The 18547-nt window shown below is 39.8% G+C and overlaps 2 protein-coding genes and 1 non-coding gene across 5 annotated transcripts; 1 reads left to right on the top strand and 2 right to left on the bottom strand.

The window, feature by feature from the left end:
- Window positions 1-2694: 2694 nt before the first annotated feature.
- Window positions 2695-8772, bottom strand: LOC115730607 (hydroxymethylglutaryl-CoA lyase, mitochondrial-like). 3 transcript variants are annotated; one of them, XM_030661217.2, is made up of 9 exons: window positions 8549-8772; window positions 8121-8396; window positions 7472-7664; window positions 7145-7324; window positions 6595-6675; window positions 6345-6508; window positions 5080-5216; window positions 4103-4218; window positions 2695-3080 (listed from the first exon to the last, which is right to left on the bottom strand). In XM_030661217.2, exons 2-9 carry the CDS (start codon window positions 8354-8356, stop codon window positions 2832-2834), a joined length of 1356 nt encoding a protein of 451 aa, XP_030517077.1. In that variant the 5' UTR covers window positions 8357-8396; window positions 8549-8772; the 3' UTR covers window positions 2695-2831. The 3 variants fall into 3 exon arrangements, with proteins under 3 accessions (XP_030517077.1, XP_030517085.1, XP_030517093.1); XM_030661225.2 differs by having other exon boundaries at window positions 7477-7664; window positions 8125-8396; XM_030661233.2 differs by lacking the exon at window positions 8549-8772 and having other exon boundaries at window positions 7477-7664; window positions 8121-8334.
- A 180-nt stretch (window positions 8773-8952) lies between these two features.
- Window positions 8953-9055, top strand: LOC115734121. Its single transcript, XR_004014610.1, has one exon. It is a non-coding gene; the product is annotated as a U6 spliceosomal RNA (small nuclear RNA).
- A 443-nt stretch (window positions 9056-9498) lies between these two features.
- LOC115730625 (3-oxoacyl-[acyl-carrier-protein] reductase FabG-like) lies at window positions 9499-12144 on the bottom strand. Its single transcript, XM_030661243.2, has 3 exons — window positions 11693-12144; window positions 10281-10510; window positions 9499-9983 (listed from the first exon to the last, which is right to left on the bottom strand). Exons 1-3 carry the CDS (start codon window positions 12021-12023, stop codon window positions 9705-9707), a joined length of 840 nt encoding a protein of 279 aa, XP_030517103.1. The 5' UTR covers window positions 12024-12144; the 3' UTR covers window positions 9499-9704.
- Window positions 12145-18547: the final 6403 nt, after the last annotated feature.

Below are 18547 nucleotides of genomic sequence, written 5' to 3'. Positions count from 1 at the left end.
ATTCATATTCCTTATAGTAATCTTTTGATTTACAATATATGGATAATTATCGTCTCCGATCTTATTTCAAGTTCAGATCAGCTTTCAAGTGCACGGCTGACCCATTCCCGAAACGAGATCAAATCAGCTCCATGAGGAGATAAGGATGCCATGAGCACTCTTAACTTTTCATACGACGTTCATTTGAAAGTCATAACTATTTTTCTCAACCACTTGAGTGCCATGATTTCTGAAAAAATGTTCAATTTGGTATCATAACTTTCAATTGATCACTTAAGTATCATACCTTCTTATAAATGCTCGCCCGAGGTGCCGAAAATCTTACAGGCTATGGTGCCCGTAGTGAACATTTTTTAAAAAACTACGGCACTCAAGCGATCAATAGAAAAATTATATGGCACTCAAACGACTGGAAAAAAAGTTATGGCACCCCACTGAACAGCGTACACAAAGTATGGCACTTAGTTGATCAAAAAAAAGTTATAGCCCTTAAGTGAGTGCCATTCGAAAGTGATGACACTTATGGGGGTCATTTTCCCGATTTATAAGTTTCAAACAGAGAGAGAGAGAGAGAGAGAGCTTAAAGTATTTTGGAGGACGTTGCCAAAAAGGATGAAATGGAGTCAAAGCTGGACGCCTGATATATAATGTTCACGGGATGAAGAAAGAACTGTACAGCAACTCTATTGAAAAAAAAAAAATAGCGAATGCGATTGAACCATCTCCAGCTGAGAGAACAGTGACCAATCATGCAGTATGAGATAACTCCCGTCTCTGCGAGTAAAGCTCCAATGGATTCCCAAGTTTCTTACGTTTGAGATAATCTCTTCTCCTCTCCTCTTCTCTTCTCCATGCATGAACAAAATCTGGGTCATTGGGGAAAAGCAGACGTTAGCCACGTATACGTTTCATAAACACGTGGTTACTCTTGGACGGTTGCGAGGACTAGAACTGAGACTCCAGCTCTGGTTATGGCAGCAGGTGAGCAGACTGTGGCTTCATATGTCATGTCTCATTTATAACGAAACCTGGACAAAAGCCCAAACCCTGCATGGCAGTGTGAATTGAATTCCAACGTTGAGTTTTCTGCCAGAGAGAACCACTGGCCTTTGCCATTTTTGAGCTTTTGGGAGAGCAATCTCTCGGCACATGACCGGTCCGGTCCGGTCCTTGACCTGTCGCGGCACTTCCTTCTTCGCAGCAGCTGTAACTGTTATGAAGAAGATGCCTATAACCAAATGTGCAAAAAACTTCCCTTGGAAGAAAGATTACTAGTGCAAGAAGTCTCCTTGCTTTACCAGAAAACCATGTTAACAAAAGTCAATCAACTACAATATCTCGAGAATCCTTCACATCAAATCATGAATGTAAGCAAACAATCTCTCTCTCTCTCTCACACACAAAAAATGCCCACAAGGTCCTTAGAAGGTACGTAACTCAAAAATGAAAAGTAGATCTAAATATGAAATTGTCTGCACTTGATGGTGTGAAAGCACTTGCTTTCCTCGTTAAGAAATGGGTATAACACCGAATAAACAGGGCTGAGCTACTTGTTCCGAGTTCTTACGAACTCCGTTAGGATAACCAGGCCTATCCACTCTCATCTTACATTGTCTCAAAATCTCCATTAAAAAAAAAAATTACGGGGTACCATCCCCAAAACTCCTGCATAAAGCAATCTTTTGCGTCCTATTCTTCCCACTTGCTTAGAAAATTAGCTCATGCAAAACATGTATAAGTTTCTCCATGTCTGATTGCACCATCTTCCCTCTCGGCCTTCAATTCTTCACCAGCTTTCTATCACCAACTCGTCGGTGACACGAGCAATCGATGCGGAGAATTCTCTTTTCGATACTAAAAGAAGCCCTAGGGAAAGAAGCCTCTGAGGACCTGGATTCTCCATTAAACAACTAGACAGACCAGACGGCAGTACACGTGAAGAAAGCTTTCCTCAAAAACTGGGTCCCAACAGCCTTCAAAAGCTTTTGCCAGAAAAGAGAGAGCTGCCTTCTGGAGTTTGGAGTTTACGACACCCCAGAATGTATCGTGAACCACTCATAACTCAAACCTGCAACGTTCTCTTCTTTCGGTGTATCAATTAGCTATCAAGAATCGATCGACAAAAATTATGCACGGCACGTTGGTGGTTTTGTTAAAGAATGCCTCAAGTCAAACTGTTTAGCAACTAATTAAGGATTTGTTTATAGTTGTCAATGTACTGTCTGTCTTGTGTTTTGCACAATCACTCCTTTGAAACTGTGAAGTTTCCCTGATTGGTTGCAAGGGCCACACTTCTATGGAAATCGTTCTTTTTTAGACTAGAAAGCGGAAGTCCTCCATTATCGCTGCTACTGCATCCTTGCATTCACCAATGGTTTTTGGCCTCCCCTGTTCCAAATGCCTCAGGGCCAACCACCTCCGAAGGACAAGTTCTCAGAACTTTAAAAGAGGTGTTTAATGCAGTCTTTGTTTCGGTCCATCTCTCATATTGCAGACCACCAACCTCTCTCCGACCCACCAACCCATCCGACATTCTCATCAATACTCCTTTCCACAAGAACGCCATTCGCTGCTTATGAAGGGTTTCCTGGGACATCTGAGGCACCAAAATGTGCATTTTCCAGGAGCTCTCTCTCTCTCTCTCCAGGGCAGAGACTAGACCGGGTATTTTAAATCATACAAGACAGAGAGGTCTTGGGGAAACAGTCCAGGCCAAGGTGGAAATTTAAATAAAACGGGGAATTTGCCCCTGCTTTATGTATTGCAGTACAGTTTTATCACAGTTTGAAACTTGAAAGTAAGCAAGAAACGCGATGGCTCTCCCAAGTACCTCAAAGCTTAGACACGTGAGCTGTGCTTGTTCTCAGGGCAGTTGCGGTCTTCGAACGTGATGGACGTCCCAGATGCTTACAGATGAAATCCCCAGCTAACATGACCTTTCCGAGGTCCACATTGGTCGTCACTCCAATTCCATCTAGCATGTAAACAACATCCTCCGTTGCAACATTACCAGATGCACCTTTAGCATATGGACAACCCCCAAGGCCAGCGACCGATGAATCTACTGTTGCAATACCCATCTGTGCATAAACAGAAAAAAGACGATCAATCTGTTCCTATATCATTTACCCATCTGTGCATAAATAGAAAAGGATGATTAATCTTTTCCTATTTCTGAAACATGCAGCGGAGTTAAAGAAAACATGTCATGTTTCTCTTAAACTGAATGCGCAATCAATTACTCAGCTTTAAGCTCTTAGACCAAAGGGCAGAGATATGATTTGTGTATTTTGAACTCTCCCACAGAAAACCAACCCCACCGGAGAAAAAAAGACCTTAAAAACCTTTACCAGAGAAAAGGCTGATAGGACAACGAATGTTAAAGCCTATCACGTCCAAACTCTAAATTGGAGTATAATAAATGCGAGTATGAGGAACCAAACACGAGGACCTCCAAACCATAACACCGTATTGAACTAAGCATGAAAGTGATTGCTCCAAAAAACGGTGAAACATAGAATAATGCCTTTGCAGGCACATACTGTGAGAAAAGGGAGGAATTGGAGCTCGACTGCTTAATTTTGCCTGCCGCAAACTAATTTCTGAATTTCAAATAATAAGCACATACAGATGCCCTCAAACATGAAGTCAAGTGACCTAAGTTGTTTAATTTTCTTGTTAATTCATAATTATTTCGTCCTAAAGTCAGTGCAATATTATTTCCTCTATGTTAGCTTACCTTTCTTTCAAGTTCCATAGTATTGAACACATTTTTGCTATAGAACAATTATCACGGCAAGGCAGAAAAAATCAGTCAGCCTGCACTCAAAAGTACTGAATTTCCTCACGTGGAAAATGAAAAGACGTGTATAGCAACTTCTTAATAAAGATACTGTATTTTACAACTCGTAAGACAATTGAATGTACATTCGAACTTATCAGTCATCAAGCTATTTTGACGTTGAATAGAGAAAAAGTGGTTTACTAATGATTTCACTGACCAGAATCCGGACAGTTAATAAATCATCACTCAACCTCCAAAGTTACTAAAAAAGATGCAAGAAGACGTCCTGAACTCAATTTCCTAAAAACGTTTGCTTACCTGTAAGGATGCTAAAATATTTGAAAGAGCCTGTCCATAAGTATCATGAAAATGAACAGCTAGCTTATCAACAGGGACGACATTCATAACAGCTTCAAGCATTGGGACCACGGAACCTAAATTATCAAAGAAGATCAAAACTACGTGAAAGGTCAAAGCAAGTAGAATATAGGAATAAGAATAATTTAAGGCCCCCATAGAGGGACTCCAGCTAATGCTCTTTTATGGAAGCATGGTGAGGGAAGAAAATGCAAAGAAGATACCCCTTATCTTAAATTCTCCCTCCTCTTATTACTCGCTCCTTCCAAATCTTCTTTTCCCCCCATTCTCATCAATTTCGCAAACATAGCATTAATAGCAATTCAACATACTAGTCGCCCAGAAGGTCTTTTTCTAAATCTAACCATCCTGCATATTAACTGTCCCTTCACCCATTGCACCCAACACAATATTAAAAAATACTATTCTAGAGTAGTATCTAACCAATGGCTCTGGTAGTTAATTTAAGAAAACAAAAAATTCCTAAAGCCATGATAAGCACAAGCTTCCAATACAGCATGTCATGTTTTTCACAAGGCCTGATAAAGTATGCAGACTTTAGCAGCGTTTCCCACAACAAAGTCCTAGAGCTGCTCCTTGAAAAATCAGACATGACAATGTCAGCCTCCAAATTTAAGAGAGAAAATAGCATGGGGGCCAGATTTAGATGGAACAAATGTTACTGATCAGTCCTTTTTCTTTTCATTCACACGTTACTAAACAAAGATTTGACCTAAGAATTCGGAAATGTTAGTAGACAATATTACAGAATATACAAACACAAGAAAGGTCATCTTTTCTTCCACTGCAAGAAAACAGAGATGATAACAACTCTGCAATGGCCAATAAAAGGTGTCACGTATGCGTTAGAACATAAGCATGTTAAAAGAAAAAAAAAAATCTGTTGCAAAAACTAGAGCAGACAAATTAAGTACTACCAGGAGTACCAACGCCGATCGTATCTCCAAGAGATATTTCAGAGCAACCCATATCATAAAGCTTTTCTGCCACATATGCGACTTTCATTGGAGGTACCTTCCCTTCCACTGGACACCCCGCAACACATGATATGTATCTGAAGATGAAATCTTAAATCAGTAACATCATGCTTGCTAAAGAAGAAACTGCACAAACAGTCTATTGGAAACCTTAAACCATATGTTTGGGAGTTAGAATTATCATTTGCGATCCTCATAATTAGACTAGGCATTCCCAACTTTAAGAAATTAGATGTTACATTATTAGTTGGCACACCAAGAAACAGTATGCAACCTCCTTCATATCTGTCAGGACAATCACTGTTCACAGCACTGGATTTTAGTACGTTGATTGCTCAAAATTGCTCTTGCAGACAGTTGGAGGCCTCACACTATCCTTCGCAACTCACTCTCTCCTCCACGCACAGCATCCATCTTTCATGACCTTACCATTCTCTCTCTTCTACATGTCTTGAGAGTCAACCAACGTTGTGAATGAGGATATTGGGTACTTGATCTCATCATTCCAAGGATGTCCAACGTGATTCTCGAAAAGTAGCTACAAAGTGTTATTTTCCATGTAATTCTCTTGAGCCAACACATTTTATCCTATACAGGTAATAGAATTGTTCTTTAGAATTTCACCTTGCCCTCATAGGAGAAATTAATTAGCCAAAATGAGAAGGTTGTTTTGTGATGCAGTATAACTGTACAAAACTATGAATTGTGATCACTAACATAGATACTGTACAGCCAAAATGGACAACAAGGAGAAGAGAAGTACTTCTGGCCACGCCTATGTGTAGGCCAAGTTCAAGACAAGCAATTACACTGTGTAGAGAAGTTCAAATATCAAATGTAACTGCTGTATATCCATAAATTTATTGGTCTCCATCTACAATATCAAAAGCAGTTCCAACAACTTTCTGAAATACCCACCGCCACCACAAGATGTGTTATTTATGTGACTAGACTTGCGCCTAAGTTACATAACAATTGCGCTATGTCCTCGAATAAACAATTGTTTCCTAAAAGCAACATGAATGAGAGCAGATCTCTGTTCAAATTCTTCCAGTCGGCTCAAACTACTTAAACTATATCAACATCCTATTTCTCTGGTTTTCAGTTCCAAAAGAGATCATTTTAATAGACAATATTCACTTGGACCAGAAAGACAAGACGACTTCTCTTCTCTGCAGATTAATACTCTAAGTCAAAAGACCTACCCACGGATAGGAACTGACGCCTTCTCAGCTGCAAGAGAAACATCATGGTAACGTTTAAGACTCTCCTCTATGCTGCAATTTATATTTGACTTGGAGAAAGATTCTGAAGCGGAAGCAAAGACGGCCACTTCCTTGGCTCCTGCTGCAACTGCAGCTTCAAATCCCTGAAAGAATGTGAAATTCTCACCATGCCGAATGATCCCATATGCTGAGACATAAACTTTGTTACTAAATACTCAACTATACTTACTTTAAGATTAGGAGTTAACACAGGAAATCTAGCACCTTCAAAATTTCGAATTGCTTCCATAACATCCTTTGCATCTCCTAGCTGTTCAATCACAATAAAGTTCATGATGGGAACACTTTATATTGGCAATATGGTTTAACCGATGAAACATAGTAAAATTTAGCTAAAAAGCCAGAAATGTTTATTGAGCATTAAAGGAATACAACAGTTCCAACTAACAGGACGACAAGAAAATTTGATTAAACTCACTCTACCTCATTAACCAAGACCAAGAAATTGAATATGATAATATGGAATGAGACGACTATTCACTCAATGTAGTTACGCATCCTCACTATTCCTAAACGTTAAGTATGTTATTATTTCTCTATCTTAAGGACGTACACAATTTTCTCATCCAATTATTCAAAAGTAGAATGACAATTAACAAATATCACAGACAGAAAATTCATTGCATGGGAAAGAGATGGAGAACAACTATCTAACCCATTAACAAAGAACGCTTCAGAATGGAAAAAGGGTCCAGATTTCTACAAGAGGGGTTGAGTACCTGTGGCACCCATTTTGGTGAGACAAAACTCGTGGCCTCAACAACAGGCAAACCTGAAGAGACTAGCATTTTTATCAACTCAACCTTTACTTTAGTAGGCACAATCTCCTTCTCATTTTGCAATCCATCCCTTGGACCAACTTCTACGATCTTCACATACCTTGGAATGCTTCCTAAAAGCTGCAATACGGAAAGATTGATGTCATGACTTAATATATCAAGGAGACGAAACAAGACACACATCAACAAAACCGTACAAACACTAAGATAACATGCATGGGCAACAAATCAAAAAGCTGAAAGATACAATTTGTTGCACGGTTGCACCTTACCAACCTCCCTTGTGTTCTTCTCAACACAATGGCTGGTATAATCACGAGTTGAGAAACACCGAGCATCACAAACATTGACGTCATTTGCAGCCTTAAGATCCCAACCGAAACTTCCACATGTTTCATTGAATAACGTACCCCGATAACGATTGTTTGCGTACCTACTCCGAGGTACTGAGTATCCTTGACTGCAGAATTGCAAGCGCCTCGTGTAAGCATGAAGATGATCGATTCATTAAACTAGCCTCATGATCTCTAAAACAACTTAAGAAAAGTGGCAACAATTAATGCCTTATCGATCAGACAGATTCATATTTTTACCAATTAAACTAACCATTTACCCAGCCAACAATCAGTCACGGTAGAAAAGCCAACTCACCCAACGCATTTGCACACCAACAAAAAAACGAACTATAACCAGAATTATGCAATGTCTAAAAGATAAAGTTCCACGGAAATAGGACAAACGAGATGTTAAAAAAAAAATCAATAAAGCAAACAAAATTCAGAGGGAATATGATTTCTTGACGTGATCTTTCCCATCGCATACACAAAGCATTTGTAAGCAAAACCAAATTATTAAGCAGCAATTTCAGGCATATAAAACAATATCCCAAATGAGACAAAGTCTACTTGTCACATACGCGCTGCTGTTCCGCGAATAGCCAATGCTACCCTCGAGAGAGCGATCTTCAGCTCCGACTTCATTGGCCGTGGATGCGCTAGAGCTGGAAGAGAACCTCTCCAGCATATCACCTTGAGTGCTCGATGCACTGACAAACGGAAAAGCCCCTCTCATGTTGGCCTTCAGCGAAACTACCTTACGACCAAAGAATGCGCCGCCCCGCGAAGTCTTATCCAAAGTCCTCTGCGTTAGCATATCGAATCCCAGTAACAATGGCCAACTCCACAAGAGGAACCTGATTCAACGAAGCACCAGTCATCTACGATCGAAGAAGATATCACCGGATGAAAATCGAACTGAATTAAACCATTAAAGATCGAACAAGGGCTCCGAATACGATGATCAGTGAAGCCTGAAGAGGCGCCCGGGTTCATTAGAGACACCAACCTGATTGATGGAGCTTCTTTCTCGAAAAAAACTGTGTCTAAACGCTATACGCGTAAATTCAATTCCCCATACGACATGTCCCGACGATCCCTTGTGAAGTTTAAACAGCGGAAATAATTCGGATGGTTCGAGGATGATGGTCGTCAAGTGATGATTTGATTTAAGCAGAGGAGACGAAGAACAGGAGTGTCGGAAGCAGCGACGATACCGCAGAAATAAAATGGGTAAGTAATGATGAAGAGAAAAGGATAAGATTGACGATTAAAAATTGAATTGGGCCGTGAATGACAGGAAAGGCCTGGCCCAATAATCGAGTGTGGGCTTTGGAACCATAAGAAGTCCCACATCGCCCTACCCGAGAAAAAGCAAACGGTTTTTATACGCAGGAAGGCGTGAAAGAGGTTGTCTCTTCGGAGACATCCGATAAAATTGGAACGATACAGAGAAGATTAGCATGGCCCCTGCGCAAGGATGACACGCACAAATCGAGAAATGGTCCAAATTTTTTTGCAATTTCGCTTCTTTTTTTTTTTGTCAAATTCAAATTTCATTTTAAAGGGCGATTTTGGCTTCCCTTTCCTTTACTTTAAACATGGTTTTATTTTATTTTTCTTTTGTCAAATTCAAATTTCATTTTAAAGGGCGATTTTGGCTTCCCTTTCCTTTACTTCTTTCTCGAATTCAGCTTCAATTTTCAATTTTAAGAGTAATTTTGGCTTCTCTTTCTTCCATGTTGATCGGGAACGCCATGGTAACATCGAAAATACTTCTCGTTAGTGTTTGGATGGCTATGACTCGCCAATAAAATTGGCGATGTTGAAAGATTAGGAGGATATTGCTTACAGTTCATCTCCTTCACATTGACCAACCATATGAGAGTCAGGTCTCTACATCTATATATCTCCATAATCGGTCTAACTCTGTTTTCATGAAGACATACCCCGTTTTCAAAAAAGTTATCATCGCATCGATTACCAAAAGAAGTCCCTTAGTACAGTGGAATTCAAATGGCTGAGGCTAGATTATTCATTATTAACACATATTAGCAACACTTAGATCCAAGCAACACAGTACATCTCTAAGAACACTGTGATCCCGCAGCAAAGCAACTCTGCTGATCTGTTCGGCATGCCTCGCCCTGTAGCTGGTTGACCTTTCATAGTGAAGAGAAAATAGGGACGCCTGGCAAGGTGGCCCCCGCGTCAACGATGAAAATGTTGCCCGTGACGTACTCCGAGGAGTCGTGAATCAAGTAGCGGATGAGCGTCGTCAAAGCCGGATCGGAGGTCCCAAATGTTCTCAGAGGGACGGTTCTCTCAGCCACATTATTCAGCCAGTCTCTCTGCATGAGACTTTCCGTGATCTCCGATTTAAAAAGTCCGGGTGAAATTGAGTTCACTCTGATTTTGTGCGCCCCAAGTTCCAAGGCCATGACCTGTTATCAATGATATCATCATTGGTCAAAACTTTGTTCTCATTATCTCATGGAATCTAGGCAACCATGTGAAACCCGCAAACCAAGCTCAAAGCAACAGAAAGTTGATACGATACAGAAAGGAGTCCTGTAACTCTATTCCAAGGAACAACTACATTTGCTAAAAGCTTAATGGAAGTTGTTGCAGCCAGTAATTGTATTATAAAAGAGAAAACTTGCCCTACATATCTATAGCAGAAGATTATTCAATCAGAAAGCGAATGACTTGACTGCCTGCCATGTTAAAGTTATCATTACCTTTGTCATGGTATTTAGGCCTGCCTTTGAAGAAGCATATGCAACGCCCCCGGGAAGTTGTCCTCGATGAAGACCAGCGATAGAGGAAATATTGATAATGGATCCTCCCTGGTGAGCATCACGCATGCGTATGCAAACATATTTTGACACCAGCCATGATCCTGTCAGGTTTGTCTTGACGATATCATTCCATTCCTCCTCAGACAAATCTAGTGGAGATTTTACAGATCCTGGGTCGCAAGAAAGAATGATCATTCCATATGCTGTTCCAGAATTTGGACAACAAATTGCCTAAAGAAGTACATCGAAAGAAAAGGGCATCTGCTTCGGAGAATGGAACAAGCAAGAGAGAGTATGCAGTGACCGTGCTGAATTGCAAGTATGTACCGGCCCAATTATAAATTACAAACAATTTTCATTCGCTTATGGATGCAACTTCAATTGGCAGAAGGAGTGTGTGAAGCATGTAAATCCCACAAAAGATGCCTGCAGAGGACTTAGGAAAAGGAAGGTGCTGAGGAGTCAAAAACAAGGAAAGAAAGGGACAACAGTCATCAACACTTATTGAGCAAAGAAGAAGCAACTATTTGGTTAACTGAATCCAGAAGCAGGTAAAAGGCCACATCTGAGCTGAACATATTCCAAATACCGGCATATTCAGTCAGAATCAAAGGCCGTTTAATTTGCACTAGGTCATAGGTGTATACCCAACATACTCCGAGGGAACATGACTCATAGTCCAGGTGGCATTTGGAAGAGTATAAGCACCAATTGCTCTGCTTTCAACATAATCTTGTGCTTGATTCGCAGCTGCTCGGTACGACATACGTTCCCCTCTAAATGCTTACTCGATGGCGTGGTGACTGAGGACTCAACAGGAGCAAGTCAATTGCACAAGGAAGTGACTTGCAGAGAGATCTTTCTAAAGGACTCTACATGATATTGTACCATACATTATCATGATAATGATATGGCAGGTAAGATGCTATTTTTCTTTTGCTTAAATATCCACCACCACGTTATTGTCATCTAAAGATCTTGAAAGCACAACCAAATGTAGTTTTCTGCTTGAACACGATGCAGAGAATTAATAGGCAGTCAGATATTTTCCGTATTCTTTCCTCGAAAATCAAATACCGATTCAGTCTAAGCTCGAATTTTGAGTACTCCGACAGCTTAAAAATCCACCGGCTCGATGTCAAATTCAACACAGTAATTCAAATTGTGGCAGAAACCAATTCAACCATCAACTAACGCAAGTAAAACCGAAAATCGTGTTCTGGTGAAATTCCTCAAACACGTAACCGGCAAGCTAGTGTTATGTCAGCCTCCTCCTCGATTTCAGCAACTATTAGCACAAAATAGATACGGAGAAACTGAAAGTCGAAACAAATAAGCAGGAATTGTTATACCTCGGACCCCAGCGTTGTTGATCAGCGCATCGATATGCCCGAACGCATCCCAAGCCCTCCTCACGGAACTCTCAACGGCGGCTCCGCCGGCCGTGATGTCGAGCTCCACGGCCACGGCTCTCCGGCCCGGGGGCGAGCCGAGGCCGTCGATCTCGTCGCAGAGGGACTTGAGCCGATCGACGCGGCGCGCGGCGGCGACGATGCGGCAGCCGGCTCTGGCCAGGTCGAGGCAGGACTCGCGGCCGAGGCCCGAGGAGGCGCCGGTGACCATCACCACCTTGTTGCGGAGGTCGCGCCAGGGTTCGAGGTGGTCGACCGCCGGAGAATCCATTTCTCGAGAGGCCTTCCTTTGCAGAATCTGTGCCGAAGAAAACGAAAACGCAGAGGAAGCTGGTCGTGATTTTATGGTTAAGATCTGGTGGGATCGGTTGACTTGTGTTTGACTGCAACTACGGGGAAGCTGCTGTTCCTTTCCTCCACAAATAGATATTAATGCATGGACGGTGGACTGGACGCCAATAACATGTTAGCTGCGTGGGAAAACGGCACAAATAATCCGTTTAAATTTGTTTAATACAGTCCGTGAATCAATATTAAATATTTTTATATGATTCAAAAACTAAATTGAGCATAAATTATAAATTTTGGATTACATTACATGTTGGGTCATAATTCATAAATCATTAGGATCATGATCCTTAGTTGTACAACACATAAATTTATCGCAAACATACAACACATAAATTTATCATCAACGGATTAAAAGTATCAATTTGTCTGTTCTATGTTTATGATCCATGTATAAACGGTTTTTATTCCCACTTAAATTTGAGTCGAACACGTTTATTTGTTGAAGAAATGGCCCGTGAGCTCATAAATCATTAGTCTCGTTATTCCTAACTGTACAACACATAAATTTATCGTAAACGGATTAAAAGTATCAGTTTTGTTGACACCTAAATTTTGATTTCCTATTTTATCATTTTTTGCATAAAAAGTAGGGATTAACCTTAATCCCTAGCAAAAACGTTCAAATCATTTTCATATAGTCTAGTTTAATTTAGCATAGATCACATTGGACGTTTACATTGGACCGGCAGCAGACATGCTTAAATGTTCGATTCATAACCTACTTAGTTTTGCTTGAGATTGATGCAGGGAATTGTTTAAAGTCCATGGGAATAAAAGGAACATGAGTTCCGAAAATCCCAATGGAGAAATAGTACTGCTACCATAGCAAAAGATTCAATATAATTCTTCCAAAATTTAATCAATTTCTTGGCCTTGCAGTGTGCTATTTGATTAACAAATGGAAGGAAAGTGTGCATGCGTCCAAGAATTAATTGAAAGAAAGCAACCGCGGGAAAAAGAAGGTTGAAAATCTGGTAAGATGGAGCATATCTTCGATATTCAAAATCAATGAGGATGTGGTTGGAGAAATATCGGCAAAAGAGCAATACTCGTGAATGGGCCAACGGTGATGAACGTAGACACATTCGTCTCAATATGAGCGAAACAGAATAGATTGCATTGAAAGAGCTCAAGTGGTCATTGTCGAAATTCTCGAAAAATCCCCACGGATCAAAACAGCTCCAACAGCTCCGTACTTTCAAAAAGATACAAAGAGAGATTTGATTTGTTTTGAAGAAGCTCAAGTCGTCTTGGTCTATAAAAGGCATTCACGTTCTTCTTCACAGGGGGCTCGACAACTACACAACACAAAGAGAGAAGGAAAGTGAGAAGCCCGAGAGGAGTCAGCCAAATGTTTTCTCCATAAACACCTCTACGGCTTCAACAGGATGTGCATTTAACGCCAAAAAGGATCCACGCCGATAAAAGTTAGAGAACCAGCATCCGTAATCTTTTTTGGTGTCATCGACGGATAGCTTCCAGTCTTTCCAAGGAGAGTGGTGGCTCTGAATTGAAAGGTTTGTTGCAGCCACGAAGCCTCTCGATTTCGCCCCGCACCGTCGCTACTTCTCTTGGCCCGGGCTTGTTCGAGTCAACAACCCGACGGATCGTCCATGGCGACCATTCAAGCACCGAGCTCCCCGTCCGAACCGATCCAATTCGCAAGTCCACTATGAGCAAGCCAAACTAAGCTGTGGTTCCAAAGCCGTACGAATCCTCACACAAACCGGTTCCATCCGCGACGTATTGCGTTTAAGCGGGAGGCCACGAATCTGAAATTGTTTCAGATCGGGTAAAAATCCAATTCATTCATATTTTATTTCTCGTTTTTGAATTGATGCAAATATTGTGTTGATATTTCAGTTAGGCAAACTTTATCCGTTGATATTGCAATATATGATAATTGCCTATTTGAATTTTATTGATAACTTGACCATATTTTTAGATTAGAAAACCGTTTCAAATTAGGGGGTTTCCCCTACGACAACGTGCAGATTCGGACTAATCTCGACCCCGAGATTTGTCTCGATAGCACGGGGATCGGAATATCTAATCTCAACCACCAGATTTGATTCCTCGATCCAATCCGTTATTCAATCTAAATCGGAAAATATTTTCATAAAAGATCATGCATGATTTGATTTGTTACGTAAAAAAAAATATAAAAAAAAAAAAAAACAAAAATATCTCATTCATATAAATTGCATATAGCTTAGAACATTTTATTCATGTAGATTGAATATGTTATTTTACATATGCATTTCGTATAGGTGTAGTCACGTGATCGTTATGTCATTTTCATGCTGCATTGATTAGCCCCGTCATATGGTTTTGCAATGTCATTAAAGTCTGTCATATCATATAGTTCGGCATGTCATTTTGTTATATTATTTTTTACGTGTCATATTATTCGTCGTGTCATGAACTTATAAGTCATTGATGTCATGTCGCGCTCATACGTCATTTAGAATGAGGCTCGTTCATTTTAAATTAGTAGATTAGTCTAGTCTAATATAACATGTCATTTAGATTAAATTCATGTCATTTGCTGCATAACATGTAGGTTAGTAGTCATGTTGTTCTGCATGTCACTAGGATTAAAAAAAAACTTAAAAAAAAAAAATTCATCATGCATTCATGTTATAATGGAACAATCGTCACTTTTTCATGTCATTAGGCTAATTGTGTTCTTACAATACAATTACATTCATGCATTGCATCATTCATTTAAATTAAAAAATTAAAGAACATTACACATTTGGAACTTTAAATCACAATCCTCAAAAGTTGCCAACTTATATAATTTTCATTGAAATGAAAGGTACCGAAAGGGCCTTAATAGATATATTAAGCGAACCAAGTTCCCGAACTCAATGAATCTCTGGTTCGTAAAAATTAAAGTATTTCTCCCGATACTTTATTTATGTGTCTAATTAGCCTACCGTGAATTGATTAGTAGCGACTCCAAGTTAAATCATTCGCATGTTAAATAGTGAACCATAAGTTGCGATTTTGTATGGACTTGGAAGAGTCCAAGTTAAGTTAATTAGATAATTAGCTTGATAATCCATTAGCCTAGAAACTTGATTTTTAGGTTGCAACAAGTTTGCTCGCTCTATATTTATAATCCATGTATAAACGGTTTTTATTCCCGCTTAAATTTGAGTCGAACACGTTTATATATTGAAGAAATGGCCCGTGAGCTCATAAATCACGAGTCTCATTATCCCTAATCGTTATCGTAAACGGATTAAAAGTATCAATTTGCCCGCTCAATGTTTATAATCCATGTATAAAACGTTTTTATTCCTACTTCAATTTGAGTCGAACACGTTTATATGTTGAAGAAACGGCCCGTGAAAGCGTTTAAATTTGAGACCCTTATGTGTTTGATTTGATCCATCATGGCCGAAGGGGTTGAGAAAATTGTCTAAAAAGTTTCAAATATATTTCAGTTTTGTCAATTCAATTTTTGAATTTTTTATTTTGTCAATTAAGTTATAAACATTTTCATGTTTTATCAATTGAAAAAAAAAACAAAATAAAAAGTAAAAATAAAAAAAATGTAAATATTAAAATATTAGCAAAAAATATCCACATCAACGATTACATAGCAATTCTTATGGCTCACTTGGCAAAATCAATAGGTTTATGACTGAATTGATAAAAATGCAATAGATTTAAGACTTCTTCGATAATTTTCCCGATCCAAACTTGAGCTAGCAATTTGTTCGCATCGGCCTACCGTAATCGCATTTGCCGTTCGTGTCGCATCGAAATATTTTGGTTCCGATTCCGCGTGCCAAATAATCGGATCACAATGAAGACCCGTTGATCGGCGTGCCGGGTCGGATGCGGATTTTCTTCCGGAAAATTCGCGTCCCATCTCAATGGCATACCGTGTCGTGAAAACGAGTTGTGTCCAGCATTACCGGCCCCGGCGCCGGTCCCCGATTCCCAAGTAACTCGAAGTGGAGTCCCAAGTGGCCGAACACTGGACCCGCAAAAGCAGCCCATGGTTTCGTGGGCCTCGGACTATTGCAACGCAGGGGGATCGGGGATCCCAACTCCAGCTCCAAAAAACATCACCATGGCGACGCCAGTAAAAACGACGACGTCGGCCTCTAAACGTCAATAAGATCTCCAAGCACCCAATAGCCACAAAAACGAAAAAAAAAAACCGTGCTGCGAATCCCACGCTCTCTGCAGATCGAAAGGACGCATCACGAGAACGAAAAGGAAAAAGAAAGAAAATCTAGGGCATCGTGCGATGAATATGCTTCGAAGAGGCGTGATTGGAGGCCAGCACAGCAAATTTCTGCTTCTTTTGCTTTGCGGGAGCAGAAAGAATATTAACGTCTGATGGAGAATTTCTCGGAATCGACCCGATTGCAGGCAGCCTTCCATGGCTTCTCTCTCTCTCTCTCTCTGCTTATGAAAAAAGCCGATGAAAAGAGAAGATGGGAGGAAGGCGATGAACAAGCAAAACAAGGAAGGGAACAGATCAGAGACATGCGCGGCAAAGAGGAGACCAGAGAATATACGAGGAAAGCCCTGCCAAATGTTCTTTTTTACCCGCCCCCCGGTTGAAAATGACGGCATTAACCTTGAACGAATATTTCATTTCAGAGTCCGTGTCAATAAGTAATTCTTATTGAAAATATTCCCGTTTTCTTTTTTTTTTAAATGTTTATCACGCACCAGGTGAGATAAGTAGAGTACATTTTCGTTTTTTTTCTTTTTTGTGTAAAATGTTTATCACGCACTGCGCGAGATAAGTCGGATGCATTCTATAAAAACAAAAAATGCAGAAATTTTGTTAATCGGTCACCAGGGCAAAGGCACGTGCTACGCACGAGCCTTCGGTTAGAAGGTTGTCCCTTAGAAATTGTTCATTTTAAGGTGAAATGAGTGGGGTCATTTGGCAAAAAAAACAGAAAGTAGTGAGGCGAAATTCAAGTCCGACTTAAATGTATAGATAGAACAAACTTAATACCAAAATCCTTCCTTTTATCTAACTAATGACTCCTCCAAAATTACCAAAAAGGCCAAAAAAGAAAGTACATGAGGGACGAAAGACGGTCATTTGCTCAAAAGTAGTGACATAAAAAAAGGGAGGTCATTTTCTTTTGAGTAAATAGAAAAAGAGGGAATGAAAACAAAGTCTAGATGCACTTTAATAGACAAACAAAAATCAGATGACAAATATAATTTAGGAAAAATTCTAAATAAGGATCTGAAATGAATTTTGTTTTAATTAATGACATGAAGTGCCATCTTTATTTCAAATAAATGTCCGACAAAGAGTATTTTCGTCATTTGCTTCTCTTTTTTTCTTCTTTTTTTCCTTCGTTTTTATCCTTTGCTTTCGCCGGCTGCCTAGCCCTCGCCGATGGCCTAGCCAATCGGCAAAACCAATGGAAAAAAAGAAGAAAAGAAAAAATAAATAAATGACGAAAATGCCATTTATCAAGCCATCTTAGAAACAAACATGGTACATTAGTCTCTTATTTTAAAACAATATCCACTACATGTCCTTATTTGAGAAAAATTATGACATTGCATATTTTTATTTGAAATTTTCCCTCTAATCTATATCCACAAAACAAGTTACAAGGAAAGGTCCTGGGTTGAATATATCATCGAATGGATAATCTTGGGCATTAATTAACCACATCTATCGAAGAAACATTCCATTTTCTATACGCGGATTGCTCATAACATGAGATAGATATTGCATTAAAAATAAGAAACTTTTCTATTTTATATTTTTTGGCCAGTTGGGTCAGGTTGGGACCAATAAATTTTTCTTGAAAGATAAACAAGTTTGGTCGAGTTGTTCTCTTCTTCTTCGACGTGACATACCCATGTGCAATCAACGTAAGTTTCCCAATTCTTTCATCATACTCGAGCATGAGCAAGTGCCCCGAGGATCGATTCCATATTAGCTCAACTATGAAGTTGCAACATTTTTGGCACCACCTGCCATTAATGAGTAGAACCAACTGCGTTAAGTCATCTTCCGACTACCATAGCTAGGTCTAACGACGGTCGCATTACCACTATAATTTAAGTTTTAATCAATGGATAAATTGTTTTGTTAATGCAAAATTAAATTTAGATGGGTTCTAAATATAGTCAACATCTTGTTGAACCACCAATTTAAGTCCCCATTGCGATTGCAATCGCTACCTTTGCTCGAAGCGGGAAATGGCGACGGGTCGGCAACTCGGGCTTTTAACGTCGCAGTTACCTTTTAGAAAAATGAGTTTTAAGGACGAGATGAGACGCGGAGTGCATGCAACGTCCCTCCGAGAACGATTGGCTCCAAAAATGTCATCACCTTTTCGGCAAATGACAACCACAAATCATGAGGAATTAGAGAGCAAAAATCTCGTTAGAACCGATCGGAATTAGTTGTTTGTCACCTCAACCTAGAACTCC

The sequence above is a fragment of the Rhodamnia argentea genome, chromosome 10, assembly GCF_020921035.1.
Source record: "Rhodamnia argentea isolate NSW1041297 chromosome 10, ASM2092103v1, whole genome shotgun sequence".
Lineage (NCBI taxonomy): Eukaryota > Viridiplantae > Streptophyta > Magnoliopsida > Myrtales > Myrtaceae > Rhodamnia > Rhodamnia argentea.
This window is presented reverse-complemented; position numbering and strand designations above follow the sequence as displayed.

What these genes read in the sequence shown, in the direction of transcription:
- LOC115730607 (XM_030661217.2), bottom strand. Translation starts at nt 8,356, where the DNA reads ATGCTAACGCAGAGGACTTTGGATAAGACTTCGCGGGGCGGCGCATTC. An exon ending in CACCAAAATGGGTGCCACAG is followed by an intron (nt 6,676 to 7,144) that starts GTACTCAACCCC and finishes GTGATTGAACAG; the next exon opens with CTAGGAGATGCAAAGGATGT. An exon ending in ATATTTTAGCATCCTTACAG is followed by an intron (nt 3,081 to 4,102) that starts GTAAGCAAACGT and finishes GTTTATGCACAG; the next exon opens with ATGGGTATTGCAACAGTAGA.
- LOC115730625 (XM_030661243.2), bottom strand. Translation starts at nt 12,023, where the DNA reads ATGGATTCTCCGGCGGTCGACCACCTCGAACCCTGGCGCGACCTCCGC. An exon ending in CAACAACGCTGGGGTCCGAG is followed by an intron (nt 10,511 to 11,692) that starts GTATAACAATTC and finishes CTTGCGACCCAG; the next exon opens with GATCTGTAAAATCTCCACTA. An exon ending in GCCTAAATACCATGACAAAG is followed by an intron (nt 9,984 to 10,280) that starts GTAATGATAACT and finishes CATTGATAACAG; the next exon opens with GTCATGGCCTTGGAACTTGG.